The 16,881-nt window shown below is 36.1% G+C and overlaps 1 protein-coding gene across 4 annotated transcripts in view; it reads left to right on the top strand.

Annotated features, from left to right (window-relative positions):
- The window catches only part of MARCHF1 (membrane associated ring-CH-type finger 1), an 800,787-nt gene that overhangs the window by 513,748 nt on the left and 270,158 nt on the right, over positions 1 to 16,881 (top strand). For 3 of the 4 annotated variants that reach the window (XM_072724983.1, XM_072724981.1, XM_072724985.1), the window contains one exon: positions 3,302 to 3,450. The exons of the other annotated variant lie outside the window; for it this stretch is intronic. In XM_072724983.1, coding sequence (XP_072581084.1) covers positions 3,340 to 3,450 — 111 coding nt within the window. In that variant the 5' untranslated portion in view covers positions 3,302 to 3,339. The remainder of the gene's footprint in view (positions 1 to 3,301; positions 3,451 to 16,881) is intronic. 4 annotated transcript variants of the gene reach the window in all.

Here is a 16,881-nt window from a genome sequence, read left to right as displayed (position 1 = left end):
TTGTATGTTTCTAGGACTATGTCCATTTCCTCCAGGTTATCCAATTTGTTGGCATATAATTTTTCATAGTAGTCTCTTATGACCCTTTGTATTTCTTCAAGATCAGTTGTATCTTGTCTTTCATTTCTGATTTTATTTATATGAGCCCCCCTTTTTTCTTAATTAATCTAGCTGAAGTTTATCAATTTTGTTTTTCTTTCTAAATAACCAGCTCTCAGTCTCATTGATCTTTTCTGCTGTCTTATAAGTCTTTATTTCATTTATTTCTGCTCTAGTTTTTGTTATTTCCTTCATTCTGCTAAATTTGGGCATCATTTGTTCCCCTTTATCTTATTACTTTAGGTGTAAAGTTATATTGTTTATTTAAGGATGTTCATGTTTCTTGAGGTCGGCCTGAACTTTCCTCTTAGAACTATTTGTACTGCAACCCATAGACTTTTTTATTTTCATTTATCTCAAGGTATTTTTTAATTGTTTCTATGACTCCTATAATGCAGATCTTATTCTGCTTAATGTTGTCCCATGTCCTTTAGCTGTATTTACTTTTTTAACTTTTTTTGTTTTTTTTTTATGCTGTGTTTGGGTGAATTCCACTGCCTTTGTCTTCCAGGTCACTGATCTTCTCTTCTGCATCAGCTATTCCGCTATTGATCCCCTCTAGTATATTTTTAAGTTCAGTTATTATATTCTTCAGGTCTGCTTGGTACTTCTGCTTGGCACTCTCATATTTGTTTTATCTACTTGTTGAATTTCTTTTTCCTCTCATCCATTCTTTTCTTGAGATTGGTGAGTATCTTTATGACCGTTACTTTGCAGTCTTTATCAAGGAAATTACTTATCTCCATTTCATTAATTTTTGTTCCTGGGGTTTTATCTTGTTCTTTCATTTGGAACTTATTCTTCTGTTTTCTCACTTTGCTTGACTTCTCTCTTTCTGTGTATCAGGCAAAACAGCTATCTCTGTCTTGAGGAAGTGGTCACAGAAAGATGGCAAGTATTTCAGTGCCTGGGGTTGAGACCCTTCCCTGAACTCCCTTTGATTGTTTAAATCCCATGGAGCCCAGAAAGCTTCTGTGGCCACCAGAACCAGGTTCAACTGACATTCTCTGAGAGGACTGCATGCACCTGTTGCCTTCAGTGAGGCATGGAGGAGCCTGCCCTTTGGGTTTAGCAAGGTGGTGCCGTGGGGATGCACCAAGCTGGAGTATGCCCACCTCCTGGGTTTAGTAGGTCAGGGTTGAGATTCAGTGCAAGTAGTGATGACAAGGTAGAGGGAGAGCACAAAAACGACATCCACCAGCACCTTTCTTCCTAGAGAGGGTTCCAATAGGCCCCTGATACTCTAGAGATGCTTTAAAAGTAGGCAGTGGATCTTTTTCATATATTGTTAACCATTTTTTAACCTGTTGCTTTTGTGCTGGTTCATTTGGTTCATTTGCTGGGTCCCAGGGCAAATGAACCTGTACAAACACTTTAAATTAGAAGTCTCGGTTTCCAATAGCCCTTTAGATTTCCTAGATATAAGACTCTCTGGTTTTCAAAGACAGACTTTTGGAGGCCTGTACCTCTGCTGCAAGTCCTAAGAGTTGGGGGCCTGATGTGAGGCTTGTGCCCTTGATTCTCAGGGATATGCTTTTTATTTGTCTCTACACTGGGAGCAGAGTTTTTGACAAGACTCTACACTGGGAGCAGAGTTTTTGACAAGACCATATCTCTGCATCTCCTACCCATCTCAGTGTGTCCTTTTTATCCTTGTTGTGGAGGAGCTGCTTAGCGGGTTTTCACATTTTTTCAGAGAGAATTTTCTTCTTTCTTTCTTCTTTCTTTCTTTCTTTCTTTCTTTCTTTCTTTCTTTCTTTCTTTCTTCTTTCTTTCTTTCTTTCTTTCTTTCTTTCTTTCTTTCTTTTTCTTTCTTTCTTTTCTTTCTTCCTTTCTTCCTTTCCTTTCTTTCCTTTCCTTTTTTGTGAGACACACAGAGAGAGGCAGAGACACAGGCAGAGAGAGAATAAGCAGACTCCATGCAGGGAGCCCGATGTGGCACTCGATCCTGGGACTCCAGGATCACGCCCTGGGCTGAAGGCAGGTGCCCAATCGCTGAGCCACTCAGGCGTCCCCAGAGAGAATTTTCCATATATAACTGTAGATTTGGTGTGTCCATGGGAGGATGTAAGTTCAGGCTATTCCTATGTTTCCATTTTGAACTGCTCCTCTAAAGTGTTTTTTATATAAATTCTCTATTTACATTGTTCAGATCCATTTAACTTGAGTATTTTGTATTTTGCCATTTAGAGTAATAACTCATCAATCCGTTAGTGCAACCTTTCTTTATGTTACTTTTCTTAGTGCTATGAAATGTGCTATTTTGAATCTCTGAAATGTTATAAACCACCAGATTGCTAATTGCTTTGGATGCTGTGAAAAATAATTACTACACATTATTTTTGATATTTAATTGACAGTGTAATGCATTTAACTAAAGACCTGCAATAAACTATTTCTAATTACTGAGTGTGGTGGAGTGGAAAAGTAGGCTGTAAAACTTTACAAGGGAAACAATGTTTTCTCCATTACATTAAAAAGTCATTGTTGATAATACTTTTCCACAGACAAAAAAACAAAACAAAACAAAAAAAACTTCCCCGAATGGAAAATTCTGGAAAACTACAAAGATTTATAGAATACTTTTAGTTGGGATTCAGTAGGGAAAAATTTTAAATTATTATTTTTGAATAGACTGTGCTGGTGATGGGGTGATGGATGTCATGCCATGCCTGTACTACAATTTCTCCCTCTTCAGTTGGCAGAACTTTATGAAGGAGATAATCATGCCACTGCCAGAATGAGTAATCTTTATCATTGACCAGTGTTCAATTTATTTTGCATCTGTAGGGCATTCAGCTGAAAAGCTCTACCTAATTTTAGATGTCATTGAAATATGTAGATATAGCAGGAACTGGAATTGTTTTTAACTCCCAAGGTAAGAACTCCTGTTATAAACTGCTTCTTAAAAATAACATTTAGAACCTGATGTAAGGAATTCCCACAGTCTAGAAGTGCTACAAATTGGAGTGTAAAAGATGTCAGGCTCTTTGAATAGATATGTACTGTTTTCATTGCCTTATATTTGGGATATTATTAATAATCAAAATACTCTTTTTTTCCTTACCATAATCTCTGGTTAAAATATGATGTTTCCATTGGTACGTCATTAAATTGCTTATTTAATTTCAATTATGTACATTTTCCAAAAACAGACAACTAAAATAAGTGAACTGTTTCAGGGAATGTAAATTATTTTCAGAATTTCAGAAATTGAAAAGGGATAAGAGGAAGGAGAAAATGCTGGGCTGGTGTGAAGCGATAGCCCGTAACCCTCACAGAATCCCAAACAACACGCGAACACCCGAGATCTCAGGGGATTTGGCTGATGCCTCACAAACCTCCACGTTGGTGAGTGAAAGTTATTTTTTCCTCAAAATGGCTTGTATGTAAATTGAATGCTGCAGAAATCTGGAAAGGGATAACTTTTTAAGCAAACATTATTCTTGTTTACAATAACATTTGCACTAGCATTATATTGTTCATATAGATTCAGTGTAATTTATATTAATAAAAATAATGTCATATACTATTAGAGCTTAATTCAGATTAAACAAGAGTTTCTTTTTCCTTGTATTTCTTTTGACCTTGCCATTTCGTTATGTTAGTGACCTTAAAGAGTTAAAGTTTGTATCTTGCATTCTACACTTGTGTAATGGAAAATGAGTACAATTATCCAAAAATAATGAAAAATCAGAATCATGCCCTCTGTGTTTTCCCATATATGTTCTAAAAATGTCTGAAAAGAGGATTAAATTTTATGCAAAATTTTATGCAAAATAAATTTTATGCAAAACTCTGAATTAAATAATTGCAAAAATAACTTGAAGACTGAATCAATATTTTACTTTTTCATGTTTTGTTTTCTGCTTTAAGTTCAACTACCCAGCTGTAACTATCCATTGTTTCCCAGTGACTAGGAAAAGAGAACTCAATACAAAAGGAATTTTATGCATTCTTTGTTTAGATTTGGTTGCAACATTCTTCATTTTTATGTAAAGTAGAAAAATTATATTCAGCCTCTAAGTTTTAAATTGACATATTAGATATATTTTAATTATTGTTTTGCCATTTTATATGAACACAAGTGTTTTCATTAGCCTGATTTATTAGTTGATGAATGTATAATTAAATATGAACAAAGATTTTAGGTTTATTTTTTACTTAGAGTTATTTGATAAGTTACCTTATTTTATTTTATATTAATTTCCTATTTTTATTTTTATTTTTTTAAGATTTTACTTATTTATTAATGAGACACACAGAGAGAGGCAGAGACATAGGCAGAGGGAGAAGCAGGCTCCCCGCAGGGAGTCCAGTGTAGGACTCAATCCTGGGACTCAGGGATCATGCTCTGAGCCGAGGGCAGACGCTCAACCACTAAGCTACTCAGGTGTCCCAATAAGTTCCATTATTTTAAATAGAAATAATAATCCTGAGCAAATATTATTGAGTGAATATCAAGAGAAACCACCTGAGGGAATAGCCTTTAGTCAACAAAGCATAGAAGGAGGAATTTTGCTTAAATTCCATCATCTTAGGTTGTGAGGAAAGGGCTGAGGGTACAAAAAAAATACATGTAATGTAATGATATAGTCAAAGTTCTGAGGAATAGATTTTTTAAAATTATCATCTGCCTTGTTTCATCTCAAACATGATCTTTTGTAAATTTTGTTTCAATAAAACTGCTTGGCATGAGTTAACACCATTTAAAAATATGTTACACAATAGTTATATATAAAGCTGGACTTTGTCAAGTATCATGTGAAGGCTAGAAATTTTAAAACAGAAAAATTCTTTTGTGCTTTTATTAGAATGGCTTTAGTGCTTAATTTATATTTCATAGAACCATAGACCAAAACCATAAAAATTCTTGAGTAAACATTGGCCTTGCTTTCTCCTATAATTGGGTAACCTAATATTAGTTTAATTTACCAGATGTGGACTGTGGCCCAGAAAAAATTAATTGAATTTCCCAGTGTCACTTAGCTAGTAAATGATAAAAAGATTGCTGGAAGCCAGGATTCTCAGGGCAAGGCTTTTTTGTACTACACCATGCTGCCTCACTTTCTTGATGACATTTCCTTCCCATCCAGATACTTTTAGTAGAAGGAAAAGTCAGGAAGTTACCAATTTCATAAATCCAGTAATTAATATTTCAAAATCTAATGCTGTCTTGGATGGATAACTTCTAGCCGCTGAAACATAATTTCACCATCTGTTTCTTAACAAAGAAAAATAAAATATGACTTTCTTATGTCATAACCAGTGTGTCTTAGGCAGCTCTCCTTCACTGTCAAATGATGATTCAAAGATACATGCATCCTCCTGCCATCTTTTAATGCTCCTTCTTAAGGACAGGGCTTCTTAGGTGCCTGAGGAAAAAGGAGAGACTATGGGAGTCATTGTGCATATGCTATTATGGAGCAGCCTCGAATGTGTGCATACTCTTCCACTGACTAAACCTATCTCATGGCCCCATCTGAACTGCAGTGGAGGCTGGTAATATGCTAGGAAGCCATATGACCAAAGAAGAGCAGATGGAATTAGGGGGCGCCCAGTCCATCTCTTCCTTAGACCTCCCTCTGGTTGCCAAATATTCAAGTCATGTTTGCACTCCCTCATGAAAAAGAGTTATTACGTTCCAAGAGAAATGACACAAGTATTTCAGTCACTGGGTTCAGTTCAAGCCCATGAGCACTGGTTATTTATTGTCCTCATCAAGTGGTGATGATGGTGAATCACCTATGAATAAATTATCTTTATTTTGCAACCAACTCCCAACATACATATATACCAACATATAGGAAAGGAGTGGGAAAAGGGAAATCACAATAATATTTATGCTTGGAAAAGAATCGGGTACACATATGGAAATCAGAGGTGAAATCGTACTAGACAGGCATTTTAAAGTCTCCCTAACTTAGAGGTCAGGGAGGATCCTTGGATAGGCTTTGCCCCTGATCCCTGGAAGATCGTCTTTGTTTGTGGTTCTCTCTGGCCTCTGGATGAGCTCTTTGGGAAGTTCTTCATTTCATTTTATTCTCCTTGTCAACATTTAAATTGCCTGTTAAGGGTTGTATAGCCTTAAAATATTTTTCCTATTTTGGGAAAATTATGAGACTAAATTGTTTTAAATCTTAAATATTTTAAGGTTCATATTTCTGGGATCATGGTACTTCAGTTCTACAATTTTCAGAAATCTTCAAAGGATTCTGGTCTATTTACTTCCTGATAGTCCATGTGCCTAAGAAAGCTCTTTCTTGGATGCCCTTGACTTTCTCTTCTCATGTCTCTGTCTCAAGATGACAGTATCTTGAAAATTAGGCTGGAGGACCATACCCTTGACCTGATCTTTGCACAGAGATACTTTGTTCAACTGAGAAGTTTTACTCAGTGTCAGCTCTAAATCTTATATTTGTCTTGAACTACTTCATACAAATGTAAATTTTCACTGCATCTTAGTTACTGAACACTTGTATCAATGTCATATCCTATCATCTGGGGTTTAGAAGAAGCCAGATGTTTTGTCCAGTGAGCCCCCAAACTTCCATAGTCTCCCTATACCCAGTCAGAACTGTTTTCATACTAGTTCATGAGCTTCTTTGAACACTTTGCTGAATGTAGCTAATAGTTATTAACATACATTATTAATTTTTGTTTTCCCATCTATTTTGAATATTGCCAGCCCAGCAGGTCCACTGTCTGCCTCTCAAGTTAATCCAAACAGCAGTTTTGCCAAGAGATTTGCCAAAACATCAGCTAGATGGCATTCTACCTTTGAAATTGGTTTCCTTGCCACCCACTGCCCCACCACTAAGCAAATGACAAATATTTTAGATTTTTGTTGTGGTCGCTTAGGCTTTGATCACCAATTTCTATATTTAGGTAGTTATAAAAGTTGAGGTACAGTAAGGAAAACAGTAAACAGTAATTCCAACAAAGAATGTAATATGAACATTTATTCAATTGGCTCTTGGAGGACTGAAAAAGTTCTTTTTTTAAAAAATGTGTGTATTTAGTAACTGTAAGAAGTGACAACCACCCATACGGAGAGGTGACACTGGGAGGAGGCAGGAGTTATTTGAACCTAAAAGGCTGAATGAGAATCTCCTCAGAGTTTGAGGAGAGATGCTTCTCAGCTGTTGTGGGAAACTTGAGTTCAGGGGAGGACCCTAAGGATCCTCGCTCTAGACCCTGAAGGAGATGCTCCTCTCAATACTTACATATTTAAGTGGGAGGAAGAAGGGATGGTACACTAAGAATAGTTATGAGAGTGTGGAAAAAAAAAAAAAAAAAAACCTTAGGAAATGGACCTGCCTTTCACTGCTGACTTAAAAAAATCATGGCTGCGATGACACTAGCAGAAACAGGGTAAGCAAGAAGCAGCTAATCCTTGCTCTGTCCCTGTCTTCTAGTTTCCATTAGCACTTGTATTGGCAGAAGCTGACCAAGAGGTCAGTGTCAAAGGAGAAATCTGGTTTGAAGGCCCGTAGCTCCAGCATCTCGAAATGGAATATAGAACTGATTTAGAGCTGAGTAATATCAGCCTAGTAATTGGTATAAAAAATTATGAGTAGGAGCTTGAACAAGTAAACTCAGAAATTTCAAAGGCTTAGCCTGATTGAGCTTTGCTTTTGCTCATGACTCACTCATTTGACTCTCCATCAATGAATGCGTAGATCCCTGCTCCTTCTATCTCTTGGGACTATTGTCTTAAACAAAGGACATCTGAGTTTATCAGATGAAATAAGGGAAAGAAAATGAGTGGATGACCATGGAGCTATCTGGTTAAGTTTGAAAGTGATATGCATCACTTCCGCCCTGATGCCCTTGGCTGGAAACCAATGACATACCCCAGGGTATCTGTCAGAATGATGAGAAATATGGTCTTCCTATATGACTAGAATAAGGAAATTGAGAGCATTCAGCCAGCATCTACCACAAATGCATTCCTTTGAGAGGAAGCAGGTTTGTCCTACATTTCCATTTTGTATATGCCCATACTTTTATTACTCCTCTGCTGTCATCCAGGGCATTTGAGGCTTTCCCGTACAAATCATACTCTATCTAAAGATGATAGAGTAGAGGTGGAGATGAGGAGGAGGAAAAGGGAGAAGGTTAAATGCCAGGAGTTTCCTAAGTATTTTACACCTCTTCTCATTTTTAATACTCACAAGAATCTGATGAGGTAGGTATAATCATTATCCCTGTTTTGTTTTGTTTTGTTTTGTTTTTTTAAAGATTTTATTTGTTTATTCATGAGAGACACAGAGAGAGAGAAGCATACAGAGGCAGAGGGAGAAGCAGGCTCCATGCAGGGAGCCCGATGCAGGACTCCATCCAAGGACCCTGGGATCATGTCCTGGGCCGAAGGCAGGCGCCAGGCCACTGAGCCACCCAGGCGTCCCATTATCCCTGTTTTGGAAAGGAAACTGGATAAGCTGGATAAGGAAACTGAGGCATGGAAAAATTTTAAAACCTGCCCAAAGCAACCCAGGTAATATTGATGAGGCTGGGATTCCAGCAATCCAAACAGTCTTAATCTGGAGGGCCCCTCTGCCGTGTCTCCTCAGGTTGGGGGAAAACAGTCATTATTTGAATTGTATGCATTTGGCTAAACACATATTGTGGATGAGATAATAATATATGATAGTGGGGCATAAAGACAAATAGGGCCTTTCCTTAATCTCATGATTACATGTGACTGTTAAGTTATTCTCTACTCTGCACTGACTGACATATAAATATGGCCAATTTTATAGTCATTTTCACCACTCTCATCAATAATTGACCTAATTGAAAAGAATAATTTTTTTTGTTTTGTTTTTTATTTATTTGAGAGAGAAAGAGACAGAGAGAGAGAGTGCAGGATCCAGGAGGGAGGAACAAAGGGAGAGGGAAAAGCAGATTCCTCACTAAGCCGGGAGCCCTACGTGGGGTTCAATCCCAGGACCCTCGAGATCATGACCTGAGCCAAAAGCAGAAGCTTAACCAACTTAGCCACCCAGGTGCCCCAGAATAGGGTTGTTTGTTTGATGTTTTTAAATCTATAAGGTAATTCAGACTACCTGCTTTTTAAATTCAGAAAATATTTATTTAGCTTAAATAAATTTCAAATTGAATAAAACCATCAAAAGATTTGAGAGATTATAGTTATTAAGCAACCATCTCTTGTCTACTGCACCCAAAGGGGTGAGAGAGCCCCTTGTAGGACAGCTAGGGAAGAAATCTCTCTTTTAAATTTATTGTAACATGGTTCACATGTTAGAAATAAAAACAAAATGCTCTAAACTGACTGTATCCTTAAGCAATATCCTGAATGAAATCAGAGTTTTTATATTATATTTAAAGTGAGAGTGAAGGAGATAATAATCAGAAATTAAAAGGGGAACAGTTTTATGAGTTAAAAATATCTATAGAAGACAAAATAGGGAGATCAAAAATGTCTTTTTTTAGGTAGGCAACAATGACTCCAAAGAAAATCACTTTCCTATAATCAATGATGAATCTTTGAGGCTATAAATAGGTATTCATTAGGTAGAGAAAAACAGTGTCACTTGATGTGTTTGATGAGGTAATTTGCCACTTCCAACCATGTATTCATCAGCTTCGGGCACATTGTGCATCCTTCTATGTACATGGTCCAGGACGAAGTGCTTACAACTCGAGAATAAAGAGGGAAGCCTAGATAAGAAAGCATTCAAGGATTTAATATCTGTATGTTATAGATTTATAAACCTGTATAATTTTCAAAGCAGTCTTTATGTCCATCGTTTCATTATAGCTCACAACCATACTGAGATGAACACAATACAAATTTAATTATTCAGATAGATAATGATATGGAGCTGTTCTTAAGAGTCTTGATTCACTTCAATTCATAAGGCCACAAGTCTTCTAGTTTCTAGGTTATTTATATACCATGCCCATTATGAGAAGTGGATACTGTTGTTTGCATCATGCAAGTGAAAATATCCTAACTCAGAAAGGTCAAATAATCTGAGTAGCAGGCAAGAAGGGAGAAATGGTTAAGTCTGATTTCTTCTGATATTTTTTTAGATTTTATTTATTTACTCATGAGAGACACACAGAGAGAGGCAGAGGCACAGGCAGAGGGAAAAGCAGGCTCCCTGTGGGGAGCCCAACATGGGACTCGATCCCAGGACCCCGGGGTCACACCCTGGGCTAAAGGCAGACACTCAACTGCTGAGCCACCCAGGCATCCCAAGAATCCCATTCTTTATCATTTGGTGAATACTGGCATCCCCTGGATATCATACAGAAAATAAATGCATAGAATTTGTATAATTTAAAATAATTAAAATGACCTCACCATTTAACTAAGCAATAATATCACAAAAGCAAAATTTGATGAAAACAAAGGCAATAAGTCATTAGAGCTTCTTCTATAGACAGTTGGATATAACATTTTATTGTTCTTATTCTAAGCCAAAACTTGAAATTGAGGTGGAGTGGTTATCATTTGCTATGCATAGCCATATCCAAATTAGTAAATTGAAGTTCTTTGTGTTAAAATTAACAAAATTATTTATTTATTAAGATTTTATTTATTTATTCATGAGAGATACACACACACAGAGAGAGAGGCCCAGACTCAGGCAGAGGGAGAAGCAGGCTCCGTGCAGGGAGCCCAATGTGGGACTCGATCCCAGGACTCCAGGATCACACCCTGGGCCAAAGGCAGGTGCTAAACCGCTGAGCCACCCAGGGATCCCGACAAAATGTTATAAATTACTGCCTTCTACTCATAACATTGGCAGTGAAATCGGTTAAATTGATTAGAGTGTGTTGTATTGAATCTAGTATATATTTAATCACCAAATTGGGGTGAAGAATTACATCCTTTTGATTATTGACCATAAAATTTGATCCAAGTCAACTGTTGAATCACAGATATTAGCATATCAAACTGAGGAAGAAAGTAATCTGCTTCATAAATTAGTAATATGGGGGTGACGTGTATTATATAAGTTAAGGAGACGGGTATGTGGGCCGTGTATATATTCTTCATAGATCTAGATTGTATACCTGAACGTTTCTTTTTCTAGATCTTTCCTTGGCTAGCTTCTTCGTTCAGAACTTGGTATATCTTCCTAGCAACCTTGATTAGAGTTACTCCTGGTCTCGCCCCATTTATGCCTCACCCGTTCATTCTATGCCAGTTCTGTGTTGCTTTTTTTTCCACAGACTCATCTTTATCTGAAAATATTCATATAAGCATGAGTGCATGTTGATTTTTCTGTTTCTCTACTTTTGGATATAAGATGAAAAGGGGAGATCTGTCCTATTTACCTGTGTATCCCCGGTCTTTGGAGCATAATAGGAACTTAATAAAATTTCTGGAATGGATAAACAGCTTGAGCAGAGAGCATGAACTAAGTGAAAGCGAGTTTTGTTTGCTTATAAAGCTCTGTTAAGTGTAATAGCTCATATATTAAATCCCTTCTTCTTATCACAAATGCCAAACGCCTCAAGATATGGAAGAACTGATTTTAAAGATCAAACAATTCTGAGATGGTTTCTATGACCGAAAATTTTAGTTTTTGAAGCTAAAATCAAGATTGTAAAAAAATACATTCTACTGAAATAAGATGCTACTTTCAGTAAGAAGTTAGTATTGGAGGTAGTTTGCCCAATGCATAAGACAGAGAAATGTATTTTGTCCTTAATTTAAAAAAAAAATAAATTTTTTTTTAAATCACACTTACCAGTTAATATTTATCAGTCATTGTCCTCACTTTCTTCCTAACTCAGCCCATCATTCACTTTTAGTCTTACCAGACCAGGGCAAATCACTCATCTGCCTACAGACAGTGGACTAGTATTGTCCCACAAATATTACCTCTCCTAGAAACCAAATATAAGGGAAATAGAAAGAGGAATTGGAGTATATTAAATTTCCCACTAAACCCACAGACTTATTTTCAACAGGCTCACCTTGCTTCTCTGAGCCGGTGGACCAGTTGTTTATTGTGCAGTGGTCTTTATATGCATTCTGAAATGCAGTCAGGGAAGATAGAATTTTTTCTTTTTTTTTTCTTTTTTTTTTTTTTAGAGTTTTTTTCTTAAGCTCATTTTCTTTTCCCTTTTAAATCTTTCCTACTTGATCATTTATCAGTTATTGTTTTTAATCACTATTACAAAAGTCTTTACTAAGTACTGCCAAAGGCAATAGTGAATGAAATCTAAAATTTTATTAGAATAACTGTAAAACACAAATGAGGGAAATTAAATAAAAGACATTATGCCTTTCAAGAGCTTTGATTTTTGTAAGAAAGTAAAATCATTAAAAATATAGCCCAGTGGTTGTTATAGAAACAGATTGAATTGAAGAATGCAAAGGGGGAGATTGGTGCTTCAAACATCACACTAGGAAGAAAAATTACATTCATTGTGCAGCTTAAGGTAATGTATTAACTTTAATTGTATAGTTACTGAACAGTGTCAAAACATGATTATTCACAATAGTAATAATTGATCTAAAAATGCTCCTCATATGAAGAGATCTTTTCCTGTAAGGAGTAAATCACAAGATTGTGTTCATAGCTGCTTGTTATCAAAATGTGTCATGACTGTCTGTTTAATTTAGATATAAATTAAATTGTGAGCTCCTCTGAAAGATGTGGAATTCTACTATTTGTATAGTATTTAGAACACATTGATTTTCAAATATTTTAATCTGATTATGAGGACCAATGAGCAGAGTTGTGTATACCCAAATAGGACAGGCCTCAGCTGTGTATGTGGAATTGAGGCACACAGTTTTTCTCCACTCTCAAATGACACAGATGACAGGGAGGATAAGTTGACTTGGTATTTGTCGAGTCAGCTTGTTTTTGCCTCAGAATAAAAATTGGACCTGGAAATAAGTGGAACATGTCAGAGTCAGACTGAAGAACTCAGAGCTATTTCTGTGTAACAGTCTTCTTCAATCTTATTCAAAAGACAAGTAGGATCGAGGTCTTAGGTAAATTTATATCTCAAAACACAATAACTAATAGTATAATAATTTTTCAATGCCTTTTCTATGCCGGAAGAGATTAGATGTGTATCTCAAAACTTCATGGTAACTCTGAAGGTAGGTTTTGCTGTTTGCATTGCACAGATAGAGGAACTATGGTTGAGAAAGATTAGAAAAGTAGAAAAACAGGAATCTGGAGTTCTAAATTATTTCAGTCCTCTATGCTATCTTAGAGAATATTTTATTCATATAAATATTTGACAGGCAGTTATATGATATAGCATGACGATTCTTATCCTAGAATAACTGCTTTTTAAAGATTTATTGATTTATTAGAAGAGAGAGAACACACAAACTAGGGGAGGGTATGGAGAGGGGTATAGAGAGAGTCCCAAGCAGACTCCCACTGAATGTGGATCCTGAGGACACAGGACTTGATCTGAGGACCCAGAGACCATGACCTGAGATCATGACCTGAGGCGCAATCATGAGTCAGAGGCTCAACCATCTGAGATTCTCAGGCACCCAAATAAATTCTCCTCTAACCCACCATCATAGCTATTGCACTACCTAATGAATGAATTGTTTTGTATCCAGGGTTGCGAATTGCTGAGTTGTAGTTTGGGGCTCCAGAGCTGTTGTTGCCATGGAACAAAACAAAGATAAATGAATCACAGAGGAAATCAGTGATTCAGAACAGTTCCCTCAGTGTAGGAGGTCCCTTCATTTATTCATTTAACTAGTCTCTATTGAGAGTCAGCTATGTACCGAGCACTATGCTATGCAATAAATATATATTATTGGAGGAAAAAAAAGACACCGTGCTTGATTAACCTCAAGAACCTAGTCAAGAAAAGAAGTAAATGAATAGGTCAAGAGTAAGATACACAAAGGGTGTCAGAGAAGCCCTTAGATGGATACCTAACCCAGCTGTGGAGGTTAGAGTGTTCCCCAAAGACCCCTAAGAGTTATAAAGACTGATAAAAAGAGGATGGTGGTAAAGAGAGAAGAGGAAGAGGCATTTTGTGACATTATATAAATGTTTAGCATGGAAAAATTAAACCCTTGTGTTCTGTTTACTTTTAAAGACATATTGTCTACTTTGTGTAGTAAGTAAGCAGAATCATCTTCAGTAACTGAGAGAAATACACTTAAACTAATATTAAAGATGATAACTTTCCATAAATAGTGGAATTAAACTAAATAATTTTTGTATCATTTATCCAGCCTTAACATCCAACATGTAGTCTTACATATTAGGCTGTAGCAGCACTTCTAGTAATTAAGTGGCCACATGAAGGTAGGTCCCATTGAGAGAACAATGAGCCTTCCCAGTGAGCAGTGCAGAGAAGCTGTGTGTCAAAACATATTCTTTTGAGGAGGAAACATGTACCTGTAACTGTATATGGATTTGCTCACTTGGCAAAACATACATAGGAAAATAATACAATAAAAATTAACGTTTGTTGAATACATACTAAGGACCAGGCGCTGTTCTGGGCACCTGACAGGTTAGCAATTCATTTAATCTCCAGGACAGGCCTGTGTGAAATATATGAAACCCCCATTTTCGGGAGGAAAGAGGTAACTTGCCATGTTTGCCCTGCTACTAAATCTCATTCAAGCATCCATGCTCAGATACTCTCTTTCTTTTCTGATCTTTTCTCTTCTAAGATTTTATTTATTTATTTGCGAGAGAGAGACAAAGAGAACACAACCAGGGGGAGGGGAAGAGGGAGCAGGAGAGGGAGAAGCAGACTTCCTGCTGAGAGGGGAGCCCAGGAGCAGGACTTGATCCCAGGACCCGGAGATCAGGACCTGAGCCAAAGCCAGACACTTAACCAACTGAGCCACCCGGGTGCCCCTCTAATACACTCTTCTATGATGCAGAGAATATGCCCAGGGAAAGATAAAAACACTGACTTTATTAGAAAAACATTTGAGATTCACATTTCAATCTGAACTTCTTACGCATTTTGTTGAATACATTATATATTACATTGCATATATTGTATTATATTGTGTGTATTTTACATATTGTACAGATTATATACATTACATTGTATACACACATTATGCATATTAATATATGTGTGTTATTTGTAAAATATTCATAACACTTCTTTAATATAGGTATTATATTCCCCATTTCACAGATAGGGAAACAGGTTTTGGCTAAATATTTGCCAAGGGGATTTATCCAGGATTAGAAATAGGTCAGTTTAGTGCATTTATATAGGAGCGCTAATCTTTTCTGAGATTTTTATTTGCATCTACTAAATGTTAAAGTGCAAATGAAGTATAGTTTAAATAGTGTTTAAAATGAACTTGGAGATGAAAAACATACTTTCTGGATTTATATTGGAAATAATTGATTGGTTGAACATCCTCTTGGATACTAGTAATTATCAGCTACATTTCTGGGGAACTGGATAAGGTTATTTAATATATTCTCTTGTGTTGGCTTAATTTGCTTCAACCATTTAGCACAATATCATCCAGTAAAATGTCTGTTCAACATATGAGGCAAATCCCTTAGGTTAAAACAACCTTTTAGTTGATGGCCTGTTAAATTATTTTTATATCACCTTAGTAATTGTCAACGGTAATTATTAAGTGGAATAATTCATGAAGACAGCCTTGTGACTCCACATTAGGAAACCAACAACTCAAATGAAGATATGGGAACTTAGCCGCCTGGTTTCCATGTATGTGTTCAGTGCAGCCTACAGGAATAAAATTTAATTTAACGATCCAGTAATTCTTTAAAGATAAAAAATGAAATCGCTTTCACACTGCAGTTACCAACTTGTCAACTTTCACAGATACATCATCACACCAACCAAATTTTATTACACTTACGATGACGAGACTGCAAACAAAAATTGGTTGTCCTGTTTTTGTGGGTTGAGTAATTTTACCTGTGGAGATGAGACAAATCAGCACTATTCAGTGTGTATAACATTGTTGATGTTGTTACTGCCTCTTCAGTGTAAGAATAAACTTAAAAATTAGTGCAGTTATATGCATAGTGTTTTGTCAAAACCCAAAACCACATTATTCACGATATTTTCTGAAATGTCTTAGGATTAGGTCCACTGCCACTGGCTTGTATTAATTTTTTGTATTACAGAGACGCTTAATAGTGGAAAATTGTTTAAGAAAACCTGTTCTTTTACCTAGCCTTTATGCAATGTGTTTGCTGATCTTTGTGTTACTATAATACATTGATTTTGTTACACACAAGGAGATGCAAAGATTAAAAATAAATCTGCTTCTCCATAGAAAAAAATTTTGGACTTTCTTCTACCTTCTTATATTTAACAGGGACCAAGTGATGTTTTCTTATGAGATTAAAATTGTCTCTGTCAAATCATCTACTTTTGTTTAATACTTGATTTTCTATTCAGGTGTATACTTCCCTTTCAGTGTTGTGGTTTACCCCTTTGTCTTCCTGAGATCCCAAAGAAGGATTATATAAATACACAAAAAAGGAATAAATCCATGACAATGAAAAGAGATTCCAACATATTTCAGAAATACAGAAAGCAGAATTTATTTCATTTCTCTATCAATTTTGATAAGTGACATTTTTCTAGAGATACGACCATTTCATTCAAATAATATGAGATTCTCAAACTTATTAGCATAAAAGTGTTCATGTTATTTTTTAATTCCTGTAAGACCTGTAATGATGTCCTCTTTTCCTTTCTGACAGTGGTATTTTTAATTAGTCTCTTTTTATCATATTTCTTGCTAGTTATAATCATTACATTTCAAAGAACAAATTTAATACT

Source organism: Vulpes vulpes, chromosome 10, assembly GCF_048418805.1.
Source record: "Vulpes vulpes isolate BD-2025 chromosome 10, VulVul3, whole genome shotgun sequence".
In the NCBI taxonomy this organism is placed as follows: domain Eukaryota; kingdom Metazoa; phylum Chordata; class Mammalia; order Carnivora; family Canidae; genus Vulpes; species Vulpes vulpes.
This window is presented reverse-complemented; position numbering and strand designations above follow the sequence as displayed.